We start from the raw sequence: 22,257 nt of genomic DNA, 5'->3' as shown, positions 1-22,257 counted from the left end.
AATACAGCGAAGGGGGTGAGCGAGGCCGAAGAGGGCAGGAGTTGGCGGCTAGAAAGCAGTTGCAGCTGAGACCTCGGCAGACCCTCAGGAGGGGCTGGGAAGATGCTTCAGAATTGATCCCCACTGAGACAAGGGGATCTGGCCTCTCTCCCTTCATTAGCTGCCCTCTGTGAAGGGGGTGTTTCCTTGACTTGGGTGAGGCAGGTCCAAGGACGACTGCCAGTAGCTGGGAAATCTGGGGAGGGGCATGTGGTATCCACTTGACTCCCCACGAACATACAGTCGCCCTTTGTCACGGAAAAGACGTGAACTTGAGCTTCGGTTTTACAGATAGAACGGGGCTATCTCCGTGAGCCTATCCCTGTTAGATAAGGAAACCGTTTTTAGAAGGTTGTACTTCTGTGCTATGTATGGGCAAGAAAAAAGTCAGAAGTGGAAGAAACTCTGGAAATCATTCAACCTCCGTCTCAATGAAGAAGCCCCTTCCACAGGTTACTAGCGGATCAAAGCGGGGGAGATGTGCATTTATAAGCAACAGCCCCGAATCTGATGTTTTCAGGAGTCAGTCAGCTAAAAATGAACAGCAAGCAGCAGGGAGGGTGCCCTCGAGAGTAGCAGGGATTGTGGCTGACTTGGTGGGTGCCTCTCTCAACAGTATTTACATTCGAATTCCTTTAAAAGAGTGCTAACCAGTGAAAACATCTGAAGGCTTTGCTCACATGTCAAAATTGTTCTGTAAGTTTCTGATAGATAAAAATGCAGGGTTTGGTTTCATGTCACTTAAATGACAAATTCTTTTTTTTTTTTTTTTAATGTTTATTTATTGTGAGAGAGCGAGTGCTCGAGCAGGGGAGAGGGGCAGAGAGAGAGGGAGAGAGAGAATTCTAAGTAGGCTCTGCGCTGCCAGCCCAGAGTCTGATGTGGGGCTCCATCTCACAAACCGTACGATCATGACCTGAGACAAAATCAAGAGTTGGACACTTAACTGACTGAGCCACCCAGGGGCCCCTAAATAACAAATTCTTTTGGGTGCTTTTGCTTTTCTGAGAAGTGGCACTATAAGACCAGCGACCATTTTGTGAAACTATTTTTTTTATTAGATTTATTTATTTTTTGAGAGACAGTGAGACAAAGTGAGAGTGGGGGAGGGGCAGAGAGAGAGGGAGATACAGAATCTGAAGCAGGCTCCAGGCTCCGAGCCATCAGCACAGAGCCCGACGCGGGGCTCGAACTCGTGAACCGCGAGGTCATAACCCGATCTAAAGTTGGACGCTCAACCGACTGAGCCACCCAGGCGCCCCTTGTGAAACTATTTAGAACACGTAAGAGAGGCCTGGTTTGGAAGGACAAAAAGACAAAGCGGAAAAGAGTCCCCCCGCCCCCGCAAAAAAAAATCCCTTTTAGACCAGAAATCTCCCTCAAGAAATTGCCCTTCTTCCAGCCCACCCCAGGCAATGCTTATCTCCGGTCATGTCAAAGTCACGATTGACAAGAACAGTACCAAACTTTATTGGGAAAACCATATCCTTCTGTCAGCGCTCAGTCTGTGCTGACCACGATGTAATTCTCGTAATCAGGACATCAATATTGAGCAGATTTTCTTAGAACTATGAAACTATTGGGTGGCTCAGTCGGTTAAGCATCTGACTTCGGCTCAGGTCATGATCTCACGGTTCATGAATTTGAGCTCCACATCGGGTTCTGTGCTGACAGCTCAGAGCCTGGAACCCGCTTTGGATTCTGTGTCTCCCTCTCTCTCTGCCCCTCCCCTATTCATGCTCTGTCTCTCTCTCTCTCTTAAAAATAAGCATTAAAAAAAAAACTATGAAACTACTGTCCACCTGATACCAAGGTGGTGGTAAAAATGAAAGGTGTGTCCCTTAGCCTGAAGAGGCCGGCTGAGACATCAGAGGAACAGACAATCACTCAACACATACTTACTGAGCACCTACTATGTGCTGACAGGCACCGTGCTGGGATTCAGCAGTAACCAAGACAGACAGAGCTCACCTCACGGAGCACGAAGTCTAGTGTAGACGCCAAGGAACACATTCACCGTGGGTCTGGTCGGTGCCATGACAGAGAGGCACACAATATACGAATGCGGCGGAAGTGTTCTGGGAGGACATGAGATTTAAGGGGAAGTTTCCAGGATATGTCCTCAAGCCTTTAGAAGTGTCACCATGTAGCAAATCAATGAGAATACGGCAGCGGACAGAGAAAGGAAGTACCAAATAATAAGATGGCTTAGTCCGTTCGGGCCGTTTCAACAAAATGCCGTAAACTGGGTGGCTTCCGTACGGCAGAAATTTATTTCTCACAGTTCTGGAGGCTAGAAGTCCAAGATCACTGGATCCAGCAGATTCGGTGACTGGTGAGGGCCCACTCGCTGGTTCCCAGTCGATGCCTTTTTCCTGTGTCGTCATCTGGTAGAAGGGGTGAGGGAAACTGCCCCAGCTTCTTTTCTAAGAGCGCAAATCCCATGCATGAGGACTCTACCCTCATGACCTACACACGTCCCAAAAGCCCTGCCTCCTAATACCGTCAACTTTGGGGTTCGAATTTCACCGGAGGAATTTTGGTGGGGATACCACCATTCGGTCCAGAGCCGACAACATGGCTACATGGGAAAGAAAGTCACAAGCATCATCGATAAGTGCTGAATGTTAAGTCCCACTCGCTCCATGGACCATTGTTCACCTTAAGTCTGTTCCTGTTCTCTACCCAGCCCTTCTCGGCACCCCAAGATCTGTATCAACTAGGACGCTCTTCCAGCTCCCTGTGCGAAGGGGCGGCCTAAATTTGTTTTAAAAGAGTGCCATCTTCTGGCCAAATACTGCTATTTCAAGGGAAAGCCTAAAGTATTCACAAATTTTCATTCTTGGGGAAACGAAGGGGTGTCGCCTTCACCCCGAATGTCCTCCAGGCGCATTTGTCTGTGCTCTCTTGCTTTCCCGTTGCCACATGGATCAAAAACATTTAATGCTTAATATGTCCACAGCCTTTCCTCTGCCAAAATCCCCCAGGAAGGTGTTTTGTGAGAAGCGTTTGGCGGCTCAGTTTCTGTTGTGTCCGTACGACACGGGGGTGAGGAAAATTGGTGGCAGCCAAGAGAGGTGAAAGGAATTGCTTTTACCTTAGCAGGGAACTAATCTGGAAAAAGCGAGAGAGAGAGGCTGGGAGGTGGGGAGAACAGAAAGTTCCAGGAAGTCAACTTGGGGGTAGGCAGCGCACCTAGAGAGGGGGTTTTTTCAAAAGCTGCCTTGATAAGCCAGGAACACAGAAAGCTAGGAGTCGTGGTGCAGTAAGATCTACACGGCTCTTTACACGTTGGGAGTCCAAATTGTGTTTCTTTTAGATCCTATATTGTACGGGGGCCACCTTAGAGGTCCCCCAACGGCCTGTATTATTCTGGGCTACGCAAATTCAGAAAACCTATGGCTAATAGTGCCCGGCATCCTGAAAGGTGTCTGGGAGTCCTGCGGGTTCGGTGAATGGGATGTCCCTGGAACCAAACGGAAGGACCTCAGCAATCGTGCCCTGGAAACACCACATCCAAGCGGGTGAAGCGTGCACCCCAGCCTGGATATACACTCCGTAGGTCTCACCGTGAATTGGATTTCTATTAAGAAAAGGAGGTCTTCGGCTGCCAGGGTGAGATGGGTTTTGTATTTAGACTGCGCAGAGCAGGCCAGAGTGTGCATCCTAAAGACAAGGTCACGGGGAGGTGAGAGAGAGAGAGAGAGAGACAGACAGACAGACACAGAGCACGAGTAGGGGAGGGGCAAAGAGAGAGGGAGACACAGAATCCGAAGCGGGCTCCAGGCTCCAAGCTGTCAGCACAGAGCCCGACGCGGGGCTCGAACTCACGGACCTCGAGATCATGACCTGAGCCAACGTGGGACGCTTCACCGACTGAGCCACCCAGCCGCCCCGCCATGTCAGCCGTTTTAATTCTCTGGGCTGTATTATTTTGCCATCGGTCCTATCGCAAATGACCACGAACTCCGTGGCGTAAAACGACACAAACTTAATGTTGTAGTTGTGGAGGTCAAAAGTCTGAAATGAGTCTCACAGGGTTAAAATCAAGGGGTCGACAGAGCCGGCTCCTTCTGGAAGCTCCAGGGGAGAATCCATTCCTTGCCTCGTCCAGCTCCCAGAGGTTGCCAGCATGCTCGGCTGGTGGCCGAATCACTCCAGTTTCTTGCTACCACGGACACACAACCTCCTCCTTAACTTTGACCCTCCTGAGGATATCCCTCTTAGGAGGATACTTGCGTTAAAAATGGGGCCCACCCAGATAATCCAGGGTAACCTCCCTCTTTTACAATCCTTAATCCTATCCACAGAGTCCCTTTTACCATGTAAGGCAATAGATTCATCGTTCTGGGGCTAGGGCATGAACATCTTTGTCAGGGTCATTATTCAACCTGCCACGTGGGCCTTCATGCTCTTGAAACCCAAGAATTAAATGCCATCATTGGTCTGTCCTCAAATTCCATTTCAGGTGCCTGAATTTGGAGCAGCAGGGAGATCTTTCAGTGATTTAAAAACATACGCGCTCTCTTCTGCTTCTGCTAATGCCCCCACTCCCTGCCCCACCACACACACATCTGACTATAACCATTTCTTGGTTCCGGTTCTGTCTTCTCGATACGGAAAGACTGGAACCTGTGATCGTGAGAAGCAAGCGTATCGTCTTACGTCAGCACAAAACTAGACTCCAGGTTTCTCACCCTCAATAAACGAGAGAACAGAAATTTTTATTCTCTAATCCAAGGAGATATCTATTCTCTGACCCAAGTTCTTTCAGACTCTGCCCATGACTGAATACTGTGCTTTTATAGAAACCTTCTCAGTCCCCCTTTTAGCTAGCAGAACCTCAAAGTAAAAGTATCCTACCAGGCCCCTGTCAAGCGTCCGCCTCCCGAAAGACGAGAAGACGCGCGGAACGGGCAACGCTCAGTTTGTCGGGCTCACTGCAGTAAGGGGGAACACCACGTTGGCAGTGGAGAAATGAGGGCAGGGTTGATGGAGTTCTAGGGTTTTCAACTTGGGCTTGGTGATCCTTAAGGCTGATCTTGCAAGGCAGAAAACTGGTTAAGATTGGCTGAGTCTACAGGCGTAGTGAGGTCAGGGTCATGAAGGGAGTCTTGATGAGCAAGCTCTTAGTCTTGGTAGATAATATATTTTTGTCAGTTCAGAGCGTTGTATTCGAGGAGCAAGTATGTCCTAGGACAAGTTATTTTGACCGGTTCCCGTATTGTTCAGCTCAGGGACAGGAAAGCATGTTGGTTTCAGTTCCTGGATTTAACACAGAACTGAGAATACTTATGATTGCCACATGTACACTTTGATTTATTTTAAGAATTGCCTTTAGGGGGGCGCCTGGGTGCCTCAGTCGGTTGAGCATCTGATTCTTGATCTCATCTCAGGTCATGATCTCACGGGTGTGAGATCGAGCCCCGCCCACGTCGGACTCCACATCAGGAGTGGAGATTCTCTCTCTCCCTCTCCTGGCTAAATCCTTTGGGTCACTGATGATATATCATTTCCTCAATGATGCCTTTCCTGACAATCCCTTTCCCACAATGAATTCTCCATCATAATCTCTTATCATTGTCTTGATGTTCCCTCCCTAAAACTTTGAAATCACACATTTGTTTAAATGATGCCTAATATCTCCCCAAATGATAGGCCCCCCACAAATAGGGTATATGTGTGCAGAGATCTGGGGACCATTAGCCCTCTAAGCAGAGGGACAAGGTCTTGGGTGGCTGGAACCCCCAAGCTTCTCACTTCCACGCATGGAGTGACCTTAGCCATTTACCCAATATGCCATACAAATGCAATCATTGTTGTTTTCCTGTGTTACTTATGAAAAGCACTTACCTAAGCCAGTATTTTTGGTACACATAGAGATTATAAGCAAGCAAGGACCAGAAATCATCATTAATATTCATATTTTCCTAAGAAACACCACTTGCAGGAGAAAAATTAAAACCCACTGTCATTTCCCTGGACCACAATTCCATATGGTGCCTGGCATCATAATGGTAATGACATAGCTTCAAACGTATCCAGCCACAAATTCAAGTTTTCTGCTCTTTAATTATTTTACTTCCATTGCGACATGCCCTCAAAAGAAGGAATTTAAATGAGCCAATTAGTAACCGGAGGTCAGTCTGGAAGAAATAATTGACAGGAACAGTCTTCAGATCTCACCAGGGCTCCTTGGATTTAAATTGGAATCTAAGAGAGAAGCATTTATTCATTATTTATTTTGCTCGATCATTTATGACATGCCCAGTCTTGAGGGGGAAGCTGGGTATCGGGCTGAAATACAAAATTAACAAATTAAAACTAACCAGCACAGAAAGGAACAAACCCAGTCTCGCCCCCGCTCACTTCAAGGGCTGGGACTGACATTGGGCACACCCGGGGAAGGGTCTCCCCCCCATCCCCCCGCCCGCATTTTTTAAAGTTAGGCCAACCTTCTCCTCCACCTCCTGCACTCCCACTCCTGGCGACACACATGAATCCGTCCAAGGTGAAATTTCTGGTTAGGTAAAGCGAGAAGACAGTATTGGGACAATATGAGGATCGTTTGGCATGAGGTGAGTGCTTTCAAGCCCCCTCCCAGGGGGCTGCTGATGGTTATAAGGCACAGAACCTCAGTCCTGTTCCCTAAGGCAGACCTATCTTTGTCAGAGGATGGGGTCTGGACCCAGTCTTAGGCCCGTGGTCTGCGTTGGGCACTTTAATTGCCCTGTGAGGCCAGGATATAGCTGGAACCCAGGAGCTTCCCACCTCCTGCCCTTGCCCCCAGCTGAGGGCGGGACCTCTGGATCCACCTGCCCGAGTCTCCCTTGAGACCTTGACCGACTCACCTGCCAGTCCCACCTGGGATCCTGCTGCTCTCCCTGCTCACCTATCTGGGTCACCCTACCAAGCCAGGGATACTCTGTGATTGCAAGACCCGATGGATCGCGCTGGGGGTACAGCCTCACTGGCCCAGCCCACCCTCCTCCCCTTGACTTCCTGAAGAACGGCCTTCTGGAGCAGAGCGGCTGAAGGCACAAGGTAGAAATTCTCCAAGCTGACAATAGGGGAGGCTGCCCAACAAAGAGGTATTGCCCACAAGTACAAGCCCCAATAGAGGGTTCTCAGGCCCCAGTCTGCTGGGTGGACAAAAGTCCACTAGAACTCACCAAGCGCCTTCCCCGTCACCCATCTTTATCCCAGTTGGCCCGCGCACTTTTTCACTGAGCTCTTTCAAACAGGCAACACACGTAAGGTCAAGCCACGTAAAGGATCTTTTAGCAACCCCCTTCCTGACCCCCGGAAAACATGGCACACGTTGGGGGCCCTTTCCCGGCAACAGGATCTTGGAAAAGGGGGAGGTCGCCCACCAAAAGCAGACCAGGAGGAGGCCAAGGAGAGACATGAGGAAAGGCTGACATTGAAGGGGAGAGCCGGAGAAAGAGCCCAGAAAGTGAAGGGGAAGGAAGAATCATGGGTCTCCCAACATCCCGAGCTCACCTGGTGCCAATATTGCTCAGAAATCCATCTTCGGAGAAGATTTTACCTCTGGGTTGACCACAATCTGATGAAGCTTATTCACACTAGGGTAAGACGTGCCAGGAGCTCACGTGGTGGGCTGAATGTGCATTTTGAGAGACCCCTAACCAAGAGGCTTTCTGATGTAATGTTTCAGACAGTACGACAAAATAAAATGGAGGGGACGCCTGGGCGGCTCAGTCAGTCGAGTGTCAGACTTCAGCTCAGGTCACGATCTCGGCGCTTCTCAGGAGTTCAAGCCCCACATCAGGCTCGCTGCTGTCGGCGAAGAGCCTGCTTCGGATCCTCTGTCCCCCCACGCCCCATGGTTTCTCTCTCAAAAATGAATAAACATTTAAAAAAACAGGGACACTTTAGGCCTTGGTCAGTGTGTCCTTGCCAGAGTCCTGTCCCTCAGATTCCCCCCTTCCTTCCCCCCCCCCCCCGCCATCTTTTTTGAGGGCACAAGTCTTGATTTTGTTTTGATTTATTATCTTTATATTTACATGTACTGCTAGATGTTGCCTCAAATCCTTTGGGAAGGAGCAGACAATAAGCAAATACATAAATAACAACAGCAGATCGTTTCACCAGGTGTCTGAGCATCAGAAATATACAACAAATGTTTTCAGGAGATTTAAAAAAATAACTACTCACCTTCTAACATCAGGTTATTATCATCACTGAAAAGCTGTAATAATGTAGCTCATAATGGATGATCAGAGTGAAATCATGGATGATCGCAGCAGTCTTTCTGAGTACTCTAATTGCCATGGTTCTTTTAGGGATTACAGCTGTTTGTTTGGGTTTTTAAAAAATGTTTATTTATTTTTGAAAGAGAGGGAGAGAGAACACAAGCAGGGAAGGGGAAGAGAGAGAGGGAGACTGAGAATCCCAAGCAGGCTCCACTCTGTCAGCATGGAGCCTGACGTGGGGCTCGAACCCACGGACTGTGAGATCATGACCTGAGCTGGAATCAAGAGTCAGATGCTCAACTGACAGAGCCACCCAGGCGCCCCAGAATCACAACTGCTTGCAATTGAGCGAATATATACGGAACATTTCACACGAAATGTTCGAACGTCTCGGGCGCATCCCCAGACATTTCTCTATCTACACTCAATCCCAGGGCTCCCCAAATTATATCATCAGCCCCAAACTCTCCCCTAAACTCTAACAGGCATGGTCAATAGTCTACCTGCCATCCACACTTGGATGTCCATGGATATGTAATAGATCTCTCCAATCTATTACACTAGACCAGGCGACCAAGGAAGTTTTCCCGAGGGTGCCCTTGGGATCAACACCTATGAGGGAGTGAGGGAAACAAAACTGGGCAGAAGGTGAAGTTGAACTATGACCTCATTGCCATAGAGGTGTCAGCTGAGCCCAGTCATTGGATGTGGACTACCCCTAGGGAGGGGCAGATCTTTGGGCCAGGGGGTTTCATCAGCTTACAGAAAGGGATAAAACCATGAGCTATCAGCTTCCTAACTTCCAGGGAGAAGGAGGACCATTAGTCCCCAGCAGAGGGATCTGGGTGGCAGACCATAGTATCCTCTACAAAGTAATTCTTACAAACAAATTTTTTGGAAAAAAAATTTTTTTATTTAAAAAAAAAAATTTTTTTTATTAAAAAAAAATTTTTTTTAACGTTTTACTTATTTTTGAGACAGGGAGAGACAGTGCATGAACAGGGGAGGGTCAGAGAGAGGGAGACACAGAATCCGAAGCAGGCTCCAGGCTCCGAGCTGTCAGCACAGAGCCCGACGTGGGGCTCGAACTCATGGACCGTGAGATCATGACCTGAGCCAAAGTCAGCTGCTTAACCGACTGAGCCACCCAGGCGCCCCTTAAGTTTTTTTTTTTTTAATGTTTATTTCTGAGACAAAGAGAGACAGAGTATGAGTGGGGGAGGGGCAGAGAGAGAGGGAGACACAGAATCCGAAGCAGGCTCCAGGCTCCGAGCTGTCAGCACAGAGCGCAAAGCGGGGCTCGAGCTCAAAAACCGTGAGTTCACGACCTGAGCGGAAGTCGGACGCTTAACCGACTGAGCCACCCAGGTGCCCCTGGAAAAAACATTTTTTAAGTGTATTTATTTTGAGAGAGACAGAGACTGTATGAGCAGGAGAGGGGCAGAGAGAGAGAGAGGGAGAGAGAGAATCCCAAGCAGCGCAGAGGCAGACATGGGGCTTGAACTCACGAACCCTGAGATCGTGACCTGAACTGAAACTGAGACTCAGACGCTTAATGGACTGAGCCACCCAAGTGGCCCAGCATTTGCCAAACCGCCTCGCCTGCTAGAAACCCTCCAGTAGATTGTCTTCACCCTCAGACTAAAAAGCCAGAGCCTTACTATGGCCTAAGACATGACCTGGCTCCCGTCAAACTCTCAACCTTATTTCCTCTACCGCTAGTTTTCTGTGACTCTTGCTCCTGCCTTGCGGGCTCCTTTGCTATTTCTTTGATGTTCCAATCACACTCTCACCTTTGGGCTTTGCACCTGCTGTTTCGCCTGCCTGGAAGGCTCTTCCCCCAAAGAGCATACCACCCTCTGCCCACACCACAACGTTTCCCCTACCTTGCTTGCATTTTCTTGATGACACTTCTCTCCACGGATGGTGCATCACAGTACTGACTGATTGATTGTCTACCTGTTAGCATTTAAGCTCCATGAGGGAGGGGCTTCCTCAGTTTTGTTCACAACTATATTCCCAGCACCTAGAAGACCCGGAAGAGATAGTATTCAATATATACTTGCTGAGTTATGGTTGAATGGGGATGATCCTATGATCCATATAGTGCAGTAGGCAAAAAAAAAAAAAAAAAAAAAAATATATATATATATATATATATATATCTCAAGAAGATGTGGGGGTTCAACAGAGTGCTAACAGAGCAAGAAAAAAGCTGTTTTGCAAAGGAAAATATCTAGGCTTTGGAAATACTAGCAACTCAGAGAGGTCAGGTCCTTGGTGTTCTGGATAACTTCTTTTTTTCTTTTATTACTAATTTATTTATTTGTAAATTTCCATCTAAGTTAGTTAGCATATGGTGCAACAATGATTTCAGGAGTAGATTCCTTAGTGGCCCTCACCCTTTTAGCCCATCCCCCCTCCCACAACCCCTCCCGTAACCCTCTGTTTGTTCCCCATATTTGAGTCTCTTATGGTTTGTTCCCTCTCCCTGTTTTTATATTCTTTTTGCTTCCCTTCCCTTATGTTCATCTGTTTTGTCTCTGAAAGTCCTCGTATCAGTGAAGTCATATGATATTTGTCTTTCTCTGACTAATTTCACTCAGCATAATACCCTCCAGTTCCCTCCACGTAGTTGCAAATGGCAAGATTTCATTCTTTTTGATTGTTGAGTAATATTCCATTGTGTGTATATACCACATCTTCCTTATCCATTCATCCATTGATGGACATCTGGATAACTTCTTATAAGCCTGGCTCAGGAAGTGAAGAGAACACCTAGAGGTTTAGAACAACTCCCGGGGTGGGGGTGGGGGGTTGAAGCTCATGTCCACCTCTTCCTGATTATGAGACCTTTGTCTCATAGCATCTCTGAGACTCAGACTCCTCATCTGTATAATGGAGATGATGGGGGTGATCTCAGGATTGAAAGAGATGATATACAGTGTCTTGTAAATAATACATGCGTAATGAAGGGTAGCTGTTATCACAATTAATAATAAGCATGATTATTATCCAAAGACGTTCTTGAAAGAAGGTCTTAAGTTGTGTCGAGTTAGGTGCATCTTGTAGGATGCTTTGGACTCTAAATACCAGAAAACACATATTTAAAACTGTTGAACTTATTTTTCATATGGTCAGCCATCCTGAGTCAGGGTAGGCTGTAAGCAGGGTGCATCAGGAATGCAACTCAGTTTCTGTGTGGCTTTTTAAAAAATGTTTATTTATTTAGTTTGAGAGAGAAAGAGAGAACACACGTGTGCAAAGCGGGGGGGGGGGGGGTGCAGAGACAGAGGGAGAGAGAAAAAATCCCAAGCCAGGCTTCGCACTATCAGCCCAGAGCCTGATGCGGGGCTCGGTCCCACAACCGTCAGGTCATGACCTGAGCCAAAGTCAAGAGTCGGACGCTTAACCACCTGAGCCACCCAGGCATCCCACTCTGTGACTTTTTTGGCCCTGACCTGTTCTGTGTGTGGGATTTGTCATTGGCTTGAAAGTTAGATGGTTGTAGCAATTACAAATATCTCATCCAGACACTTGTCCATAGGAAGTATGGGAGGGGACTTTTTATTTCATGTGTCTGTTTTTAAGAATGAAGGTCCCTGGAGTGTCTGGCTGGCTCAGTCAGTAGAGCATGTGACTCTTGATCTCAAGGTTGTAAGGTCGAGCCCGACACTGGGTGTAGAGATTACTTAAAAATCAAATCTTAAAAAAAAAAAAAAAAAAAAAAAAAAAGAGTGAGGAACCCTTTCCCTCACTTTCCCAGAAGCTCTAGCCTACCTCCCAAGAAGACTTCTTTTGTTCCATTAGGCAGAATTGCATAACATAGGCTTAAGTCAATCATTGACAAAGGAAACAGGCCCACCACGATTCGCTTAGACTGACCAGTACCCACAGCTTGGGGCTGAGGACGTGGCCAGCCTAGCTATCCTGCAGCAGAACAGTGGGCGAATAGCTGAACCAAAGCAAGATTCTATTAGGAAGAAGTTGGAAGGATTGATTATTGACTAAGTCTAATACCCAACATTTTGCCCTAACTTGTGGCTCAAAAAGAAATGGCCATTGCCGATGGGAATGGCCTGTAACATCTAGAGCCCCCCTCTGTGAGCCCCGTTCTTATACTGCTCTTTTCTACGGCAGGTTTCATCACCTACATTGTCCTTTGCTTAAGTGGTGCTTTTGGCATTGGGCACCTAGAATAAAGGGGCTCAAGGAGGCAGGGAGTTGGCAGGGAGGCTCTTACACTACTTAAGGACACAATTTATTTCCTGATTTTAACACTCCAAGCAGCTTTTAGAAAAACATTACTTTGAAGACCGTCTTGTCCTTGGGATGCTCCTAAAACATACAGATGCATAATCCAAAGGGCCAATATCGCCAGTGAGCCTTGGACTCCAGAAGGGGTTATATTTACCCAAACCCAGTGTTGACCGGTGGACTGGGGCCCAAGCACCTGGCTGCACTGGAGGACAAGCAGCAGAGGAGGAGAAGAGCAGACAGAGGACAGCAGGAGGCCAGAGAAGAGGAATGGGTAATGGGGATGAGGGGCTCACAGCCCAAGCCAGCTCTCTGGTCTTCTTCCCACTGCCCCACCCGCACCCTCTGCCATAAATCAGGACTTTCCTCTTGATTTTCTATAACACAGGGAAGATTCTGGGATTGAAAAGCTCCTGACAGCATGTGGAGGATAAGCTTAGGAACCTCCCCGCCCCCCGCCCCGGGCTCACACCAACGGGTTGACAAGTCATAAAGAAATACAAAGTCATGAAATGCTCACCCCCAAGTTTGGGTAAATCAGACTGTCACCCAAGAACAGGGGGGTGCAAAGACACCCTGAGAATAGGGAGGCACAAAGGTGTCAGGAATAGGGAGGTACAAAGGCACCCCAAAATAGGGAGGGGTGCAGAGCCCCTCAAAATAGAGAGAGGCAAAGGCTTGAAATAGAAACGGCACAAAGGTGCCCAATACATAGGAATAACAAGATTAGATATTCAGGGTGAAACCACCCCCAATTTAATACTATAGCAGAAAGCTGCTTTCACAGGAGGATAGGGCCAGGTTAGGTAAATTGGTGAATTGGACTAGGGACTGCTGTGCTGCAAACAAAGCCGCCTGGAGTGGAGATGGTTAACAAAAGAAAAGGTGCCTTGTCAACCCTGAGGTTATTTCCCCCTATCTGTCTCATTCCCAAGGCTGGCAAAGATAAACAGAGATGCTGCCTCATGTCCGCTGTAAACAACCTTCCTCCCAACTGCCCAGCGCCTGGATTTTGTTTTGTATTAACCCAAACCCCTAACCTCAAGTATCCTCGAGACCCCCTTTCCCTCACGTCCACAAGCTAATGTTCACAGATTCACTGTCCTTATGTGCATGTCGATCGTTATGTTTGTAAGCCTTCTGATCCTAATAAAAATGGGGCAAGGCCCCTTATTCGGGGCTCTTGTCTTTTCCCGGACATTAGCCATCTCTCGCTTTCAATCCTGCGTCCGCCCTTTTGCTGGCCAAAAGAGAACTTCAGACTTAAGAGTCTATGACAACAGCAGGTTAGGGAAAAGAAAATACAATACAATGAAATGGCCTAGAGGTAAGACAGTTCGGTATGTCAGACTCAAGTGCAAAAGCTCAGTGCCACTCAGCATTTTGCCTTGAAGCAGAAGAATAAACTGAACCAGAATGCTTAAGGAAGAAATGGTTGAGGATTAGTGAAGTAAGGAAAGGCGAAAGAAGAGGTCAAAAGGGATCACGGATGGGGGCCAGAGGCTGAAATGTCATTCTGCTGGAGTGGTATATGATATGTCAGTGACTCATTGCATGGTCTCAGCAGAAATGACAAGAGCAATCATATCAGAATGTAGCAGCCCAGGGTCTGATTAGATCAGTTGTTGCCAATGCAGGAGCTTGGCTTCTAGTGTCTACAGACTGAAATGTCATTAAGATTCCCTCTCCAGGAGAATTTCCTGATGAATCTTGCTCAGCACTTAAAAAACAAACTAACAGGAAACAAACAACCACAAACCCAGCACCACATTGCACCTGGTTGTGTACACAGTTCCTTAGATTCCAGAACATTCTAGACAATTTTCTTTGGATCACAAGGTTTAATCGATTGTTGAAATGAGAACATGTCCTTCTTAGTTTGGAGCCAGGGCTAAGATGGGAGTAAAGTGATCCTGACAGATTGTCCAGGAGACAAAACCCTAAAGGGTGTGTAGTGACAGAGGACTAGGTAATTGGGGACAAGGAGAATTGAAGTTTGAAAGAAAGCAGATGGGAGGGAGGAATGTTGGCAGAGGTATACTCGGTTTCCATAGAAAAACTAGAAGTGAAGTAGGGGACATCAGCCCACTGTAGTTCAGTGAAGTCTCATGACGTCCCTGACATCTTAGGACATCGCATGATGTCACATCCAATGACATTGGTCACTGCTGTTGAGATGCCTCAGTAGGCCAAGTGACTTCAGGGGCGTGTGTGGAAAGGGATGAGGGAAGGAGGTTCAGTGAACATTCCTACTTGAGTGGTCCTCTTGGACGATGGTTTTATATTCTCTGGACATGAATGTCATGAAGACTGACTCTTATGGGGACACTTGTGGGGTTTTATTCAGAGACTTTCATACTGGCCCTTTCTGACGTTGACTACCCCAACACAGGCAGTGCCTTCCTTGTGGATGCTCAACTTTTTAAAAACGATCTACTTATTTTTGAGAGGGGGGTGAGGGACAGAGAGAGAATCTGAAGTGGGCTTCCGCTGACAGCAGAGAGCCCGATGCAGGGCTCAAACTCATCAACTGCGAGATCACGACCTGAGCCGAAGTTGGACGCTTAGCCAAATGAGCCACCCAGGCGCCCCTGCGGATGGCCAATTTTGATACCTATTCAGCTTCTCATTTTTTGGCAGTCTCTGTGAGAGTCCCTTGCTCTCTGGTCGGAAGCACCTTGAGCAGAGCCCAGGGCTTTAGATTCCTCAGGGGTGTGTCAATCGCTCAGAGGAAACAAACCCCTCTCACTAGGCTTGGGATGAGAAGGTAGCACCCCTCTCCTTCCTCCTTGGGGTGCATTGGACTCAGAGCATGGCAGCTCTCTGGAGAGATCTCTTCATTAATCTACCCCATTCACAAAAGGCCTCCCCACTCTTTTTATACCCTCAAAACTGATGAGGAGTTTTAACGGAGAAGAAACTGTTTTTTACGGCTTTCACATTTCCCATTTTTGTCGATCTCAGGATTTACCTCGGTAACTGATAATTGACATGACTGGGCAATTGCAGTATCGTGTGGTAAGTGTAGGACACAAGGTCTATGCATGTGGCATTGGGAGAACAAAGAAAAGGACTATCTGGCCCAAATGGAGGATCGATGGCCCAGAAGATTCCTGGAAAAGGTAACTCCTGATGTGATTCTTCCTGTGTTTTTTTTTTATTTTAATTTTTTATCATTTGTTTATTTGTTTATTTATTTATTTATTGAGAGCGTGCATGAGTGGGGAGAGGGGCAGAGAGAGGGAGAGAGAGGATCCCAAGTGGGCTCTGCGTTGACAGCAAGGAGCCCGATGCGGGGCTCGAACTCACAAACCGTGAGATCATGACCTGAGCTGAAGTCGGACGTTTAACCGACCGAGCCACCCAGGCACCCGTTCCTTTTTTTTTTTTTAAACCATTTATTTTTAAAAATTGATTTATTTCAGAAAAAGAGAGTGCACGTGCCCGAGTGGGAGAGGGGCAGAGGTGGGGGAGAGAATCCCAAGCAGGCTTCGTGCTGTCAGCACAGAGCAGAACTCGGGGCTTGATCTCATGACTCTGGGATCATGAACTGAGCCCAAATCAAGAGTCGGATGCTCAATCAGCTGAGCCACCCAGACGCCCCTGGTTCTTCTTTTTTAAAAATTCGGTAAACCTTTGTGCCCCGGTTACATTGAGATCTAACTGATATGCAGCACAGTGTAAGTTTAAAATGTACATCACAATGATGGAACATATATACTGTGAAATGATTACTACAATAAGGTTCATCAACATCATCATCTCATATAGATACCATTTTCTAAAGAAGGGAATGACAATGGTCACGTATGGATTTAAAATATACTGTGACAAGAACTGACCTCGGGAGTTGAGACACACGAATATTTTGAAATGATGATATCCTATTCAAAAAGTAGTTTGAATAGGATTTAATGGACTCTGAAACTGTACTTTTAAATTAATGAGTGTGCCTAGTAAAAAGCTTTGCACTGATAAGGAATATGAAACAGTCAACTGAAATATTATAATTATCTTATTAGTTAAAGCATCTTATTAATATGCCAATTACTTTGACAGGTTTTTGTGGGGGGGTATGAAAGGAAGGAGTTCTCTTAGCATCCTTATAATATCATTATGGATCATTTACCAAGTGTTCACCTACACATCGCCCATGATGGGTCACGCAGTCAAAATGCATGCATCATCTAGGCCTCGAGGAAATTTTGACCAAATACATTAAACCCACAGTTATGTGCCTAATACTGGGTCTTGATTTGATCGGTCAAAACCTCGAAAGTCACCACCCCCCAAAAGAAGACAACAGACATCTGGTCAATCAACTTTATTTTAGATTGCCTAAATGTGTGCTGACCTCTGTATCCAGACACAATGGAGGGTACAAAGGGAAGAAAAGACAAGATTCCTATCCTCCAAGAAATTAACATCAGCCGAAGACGCATTGCATGAGAGAGTAAGACTTAAGGATACATAACAAGTAGCACTGCGTAGCGCGTAACAACTCAGTACAGAGCAAACCCACACAAAGGAACGCCATCAGTGACCATGGCAGGGAGTGGAAGAGGGTGATCGGGGCACACATACTGAGGGGTGGGAAAGGCAACGGACCTGTGTTCTAGCCCCCCAGGTATCAGTGGCTTATTGTAGACCTGGGGCAATTCATTCAGCTCCGCCCCTCCTGGCCTTGGTTTGATCACCACTATAATAGAAGGTGAAGCCTGGGTGGTCTGTAAGGCCCAGCGATAACATTATGGGATTCTAAGGACAAAGGCAGAGAACTTGGACGAAGAGGACGTTATATGTAAGAGACGAGCACAAAGCCACAGAGGTGGGGAAAAAACTAGCTTTCTTGTGCATGGGCAAGGTGCATTGTGGGACAGCGAGGACCTCAAAGAGCCTGTTTAACTACTGTAAAGATTCTGGGGGTGGTAAAGTGGGACATGGGCAAGACAGAGCGCGAAGCCAGGTACGGGGGACCACACGTAGGGGCCAAACGGAAGAAGACATACTGTGTGTGCTGCGGTCGGAAGTCTGACTTGTCTTCGTGCTCCCCACCTCATTCTCCAGTCTACACGTCTTCTTGGAACTTTATTGCAACCCCTTCCCCAAACCCACACGCCCGACGGAGTAAAGGGAAAGTGTGGTTACAGACGCCCCCTCCTTAGAACCGCACAAGTAGACCCCTCTTGTGGGCCAGGAAGCCGAGAGCGGTTGCCGAAAGGATGGTGGTCAGTCCAAGCAGCCTCAGCAGGCCTGGCACAGAGGGCAAATGTCTCTCCAAGAAGGTCGCGGTAGTGGGCTGCGCGGGGACATCCTGGATTCGGAGAACATACGCTGTCAGTACGGGGCTTACGCGCTTTGCTCCAGAAATATTTCCTCCAGCTCTCTGAACATGACCCACTCTTGCCAACCGCTGGGCCGTTAAATATAAAGTGCCCGCTGCTCACGACACGCATCCCCCATTCTCCGCTAGGCCCTTTACTTGGCTAATGCGGAGTCATGCTTCCAGTCTTAGTTCACAGGCTCCTGGGGGAGCCTTTCCTGTGTCCCCAGGCCAAGATGGCCCCTTCTTTTCACACTCCTGGCGTGTCTGGTTCATGAGCCTTGTGCCTTCTGGTTATCACCTGTTCTCCCCACATGTTGTCGCCCCGTGGAAGCGGTGGTAGGCCCTTAACATGGTGGCCGCGGCAGAGTAGCTACAAAGTCACTATTTGTTGAGGGGAATGAATCCGCGGTCCATTCAGCCCCCAGTCCCATCTCTGACAGAGGCACTAAGACAGTGACGGGCACTGGCAGAGCTTTACTTTTCACCTTGATCAAGGAGTAACTCTGACCCTTTTGACCCTTGTCCTCTGCAATGCATTTCGCTCTATAGGAAAAGTTCCTGAGGTTTTATTAGAAAAGTAATAGGGCGTATACTGCAAATGCTGTTTTTAATCTAAATCTGCTCCGTTTCATTCCGCTGCATCCCTTGGACTGTAGACAGGGGATGCTGACATATCTTCCTTTCGTTTCCTACCCCTTGTTGGGAATCACCAGGTTAGAGATATATTCAGCAGGCAATCATTGAATTCTTAATATGTCCTAGAACTCTCTGGCCAAAAAAAAAAAATCGTGTTTTTTTTTCCCCCTGATAATCTGCAATGGATGTGGCAGCTACAAATTTATCGATTTCTTTTACATCTCTCTCACCTCTGCCCTCACTCATGGTTATCTATCTGTCTATTTATTTATTTATTTATTTATTTTTCCTGAGAAACAGTAAGTGATTTTATTTTATTTACCTATTTATTTGTATTAATTTTTTATTTTTTTATTATTTATGTATTTTTTTAAATATGAAATTCATTGTCAAATTGGTTTCCATTTTTTTCTGAAAAACCGGAGGTTTTATTTTATTTTGATTTTTTTAATTTTTTAATTTTTTTTAATATGAAATTTATTGTCCAATTGGTCTCCATCATGGTTATCTTTTTAAGCATGCATGGGTTGAATCACTTAGGGAAAGGCGTGGGACTATATACAAGTGGTTCTTTCTGCAAATAATTGTTTTTAGAGAAAGGAGATTTAAATTCATGAAATAAAATGCAACCTACCACTGACTCTGGTTCTGCCTGCCAGATTTCATCCTCTGGGATCTTCCCCATGGCATGCAGGATCTGAAAAGAAAGAGTTATTTTCGCGAATAGTAAAAGTGACACCATCTTCCTGCGAATCTGCTCTTTGAAGGACTAACTGGGGGCGCCAGGGTGGCTCAGTCGGCTAATCGTCCAACTCTGGCTCAGGTCATGATTCTACGGTTTGTGAGTTCAAGCGCCCATGTCTGGCTCTGTGCTGATAGCGTGGAGCCTGCTTCGGATTCTGTGTCTCCCTCTCTCTCTACCCCTCCCCCCACTCGTGCTCTGTCTCTCTCTCTCTCTCTCTCAAAAATAAATAAACAGAAAAAAAATTTTTAAATAAAAAATACAGGACTAACTGAACGTCTCTTGGGATATCCATCAAAACACCAGGGTAAAAGCCAATGTGGTCCATTCAACCTTTAAAAGGCTCTAAAAGGTCTTTCATCTAGAACATAAGAGGCTCCAACTGTTAGGCTCACCAGAAATTTTAGTAGTTTTGAACATGAGATCATAGGGGTTGTCAGGAAATATATAAATGAATTCTGAGTCATAATAAAAATGTGTTTGGTTTTATATTAGACCTAGGTTATCTTTTAAGTATATCCATAGTGATCTTTTGCCCCATAGGGTCTTTTTACTTTGGGTTCCATGACAGATATTTTCATTATTGCTTCTGGATTAAGATGTTCATTGTTCCTGAGAATACTGTTAAAATGGTGTTTCATGGGGCGCCTGGGTGGCTCAGTTGGTTAAGTGCCGGACTTCCCTTCAGGTCATGATCTCACGGTTCGTGGGTTCGAGCCCCGCGTCGGGCTCTGTGCTGGCAGCTCAGAGCCTGGAGCCTGCTTCAGATTCTGTGTCTCCCTCTCTCTCTGCCCCTCCCCCGCTCGCCCTCTGTCTCTCTGTCTCTCAAAAGTAAATAAACATTAAAAAAAATTTTAAAAGCGGTGTTTCATGGATCTTCAGGTGGAGGTTACTGGGGAGTTGGCCTCCAGGATCTCAGACATCTTCGACCTGTTTGTCAGACTCCTGCATTGCCTCCTTCCCCACAGCCTGTGACCCCGAGGCCTTACCTCTCTGGCTGCTCTCTCCCCGGCCTCCACAGCCCCCTCCATGTAGCCACTCCAGTGGGTGGCCGTCTCGGTGCCTGCAAAATAAATCCTGCCCACGGGCTGTCGTAGAACCCTTGAAACAAAAGCAAAGAGGTAAAAGTGGTCAGTCTCAGAGAGTCAGAGAAGAGCCTGCCCGCAAAGACCGAGTGTGGTCGGTTTCCTCCGATACTAAACATCAGGAGCACACTGGCAATTCTGGAATAAGGTTCACAGCTTCCTCTAGCTATCGCATGGTCCTTGTTACAGACAAGGAATGCAAGCTGAAGTCCCCTCCTGCACCAAGAGCTTACAGGTGAAGGGACTGACATCAGGGGAGTATGTATTTACGTCACCTACGTGGAACTTGGGACTATTTGAGCCAAGTCATGTATAGCTCCGTTCATGGCTCACCAGCTGTAAGCAAGGTGATACATGTCCCGGTTCCCTACCTGGCTATTCCAGCAATGAACTTGGCAAATCACTTCCTCTCGCCGAGCTCTTGGATTCCCCATCTCTTAGTGAGCAGGGTCCAATGAGTTCTAAGAAGTTTTCTACTGGTGGCCGGTAACAAATCTGTGGGTCTGACGACGGCTACAAGACTACCGCTCACTGAGCGCCTCCCTCTACCAGTGTTAAGAGTTTTACTGCATTCTAATTGGATCAATCCTCATCACAGCCCTATGAGGTCGGTGTTGTTATCATCCCCATTTTGCAGATGAGACTATGGAGGTACAGAGACTGTGTGTCATTGGGAAACACTGTCAAGACCCCCCGCCTCCGCTGGCAAGAATGAAGGATTTATTCCCAGCTACTGGCCGGGGGGCGGGGGGGGGGGTGCTTCCAGAACATGCCTTCTGATGTCAATCCTCTTTGGAGACTGCTGAAGAAAACTGTCTCATCTCAAGGTCATGCCTTCTCCCAGAAGCAGAAGCACTCAATGATCAATCATCATGGGGTGGTAAAGACCTAACCCCCTTGCTCCAACTTGGAACAACTCTCACGGGCCATCCTACCTCCAGAGCTCCCTAGGGGATCAGCTGAGGCCTTCACGAGACTACATCACGGTCCAACTTCTCCCTCTTCCTACTCTTGGTTCTTTCCTCTCACTTCCACAAGCGTCGACACCAAGGGCTCTCTCTCATACGTAGCTCATGTGCTACCTGTGCTTCAGAGTCTGCTTCCGGGGGAGTCTAACCAGCCACAAAGTCCTTCGCTCTAGGTAATGGCTAGTAAGTGGCAGAGCTGGTATTTGAACCCAGGCCATTTGACTCCAGCACCCACAGTCTTAGCCACCTGGTTATACTTCTTCCCTCTACTGAATTACTTGATCCTTTTCAAGAACTCCACGGCATAGCTACTGTTATCATTGTCCCCTTTTTCACATGAAGAAACAGGCCTGAAGAAATGTGCCAAGAGCCACACTGCTAGAAAATAGCAGAGCCAGGATTTGAACTAGGTCTCCCAGAGGTCCAGGTCTCTGTTTTTTATCTTCTATGCTTTGTCTCGTGTATCATCGTCACTAGTTAGGAAGGAGTGCCCATACGCTATACAACGGGACAAAAGTGCGTTAGAACTTAGCTTCTAAGAGGGATGGTTTGTTGCTACCCTGACAAAAACACCATATGGGGAGCACTGTTATGATGTCATTATTCATCCTATCTTAGGTTTCCTTTTTTTTTTTTTACAATTTTTTTAATGTTTATTTATCTTTGAGAGAGAGAGAGAGAGAGAGAGAGAGAGAGAGAGCCCAGGTGGGGGAGGGGCAAAGAGAGAGGCAGACACAAAATCCGAAGCAGGTTCCAGGCTCTGAGCTGTCAGCCCAGGGCCCGACATGGGGCTCAAACCCACGAACCGAGAGATCACGACCTGAGCCAAAACCAAGAGTCGGATGCTTAACCAACTGAGCCACCCAGGCTCCCCATCAGGTTTCCATTATATCAAGTAAAGGATGTGGATGTCCAGAGCGAACAACCAAACTCTTATCTTGGTCAACCCTGTATACCACCAAGACTTTTATCAGCCAAAAAATGGGCA

General features: G+C 47.1%; 1 protein-coding gene across 1 annotated transcript in view; it reads right to left on the bottom strand.

Moving 5' to 3' along the window:
* Positions 1-16,821: 16,821 nt before the first annotated feature.
* Positions 16,822-22,257, bottom strand: part of MAOB (monoamine oxidase B) — a 114,063-nt gene continuing 108,627 nt past the window's right edge. The window contains exons 13-15 of the mRNA XM_019417335.2: positions 20,206-20,317; positions 19,109-19,171; positions 16,822-17,826 (exon numbers count right to left, since the gene is read on the bottom strand). Coding sequence (XP_019272880.2) covers positions 17,674-17,826; positions 19,109-19,171; positions 20,206-20,317 — 328 coding nt within the window. The 3' untranslated portion in view covers positions 16,822-17,673. The remainder of the gene's footprint in view (positions 17,827-19,108; positions 19,172-20,205; positions 20,318-22,257) is intronic.

Source organism: Panthera pardus, unplaced genomic scaffold, assembly GCF_024362965.1.
Source record: "Panthera pardus isolate Hobbes unplaced genomic scaffold, ASM2436296v1 HiC_scaffold_27, whole genome shotgun sequence".
NCBI classification, from domain to species: Eukaryota; Metazoa; Chordata; class Mammalia; order Carnivora; family Felidae; genus Panthera; species Panthera pardus.
Note: the sequence above shows the minus strand (reverse complement) of the source record. Positions and strands in the feature narration are given on the sequence as shown.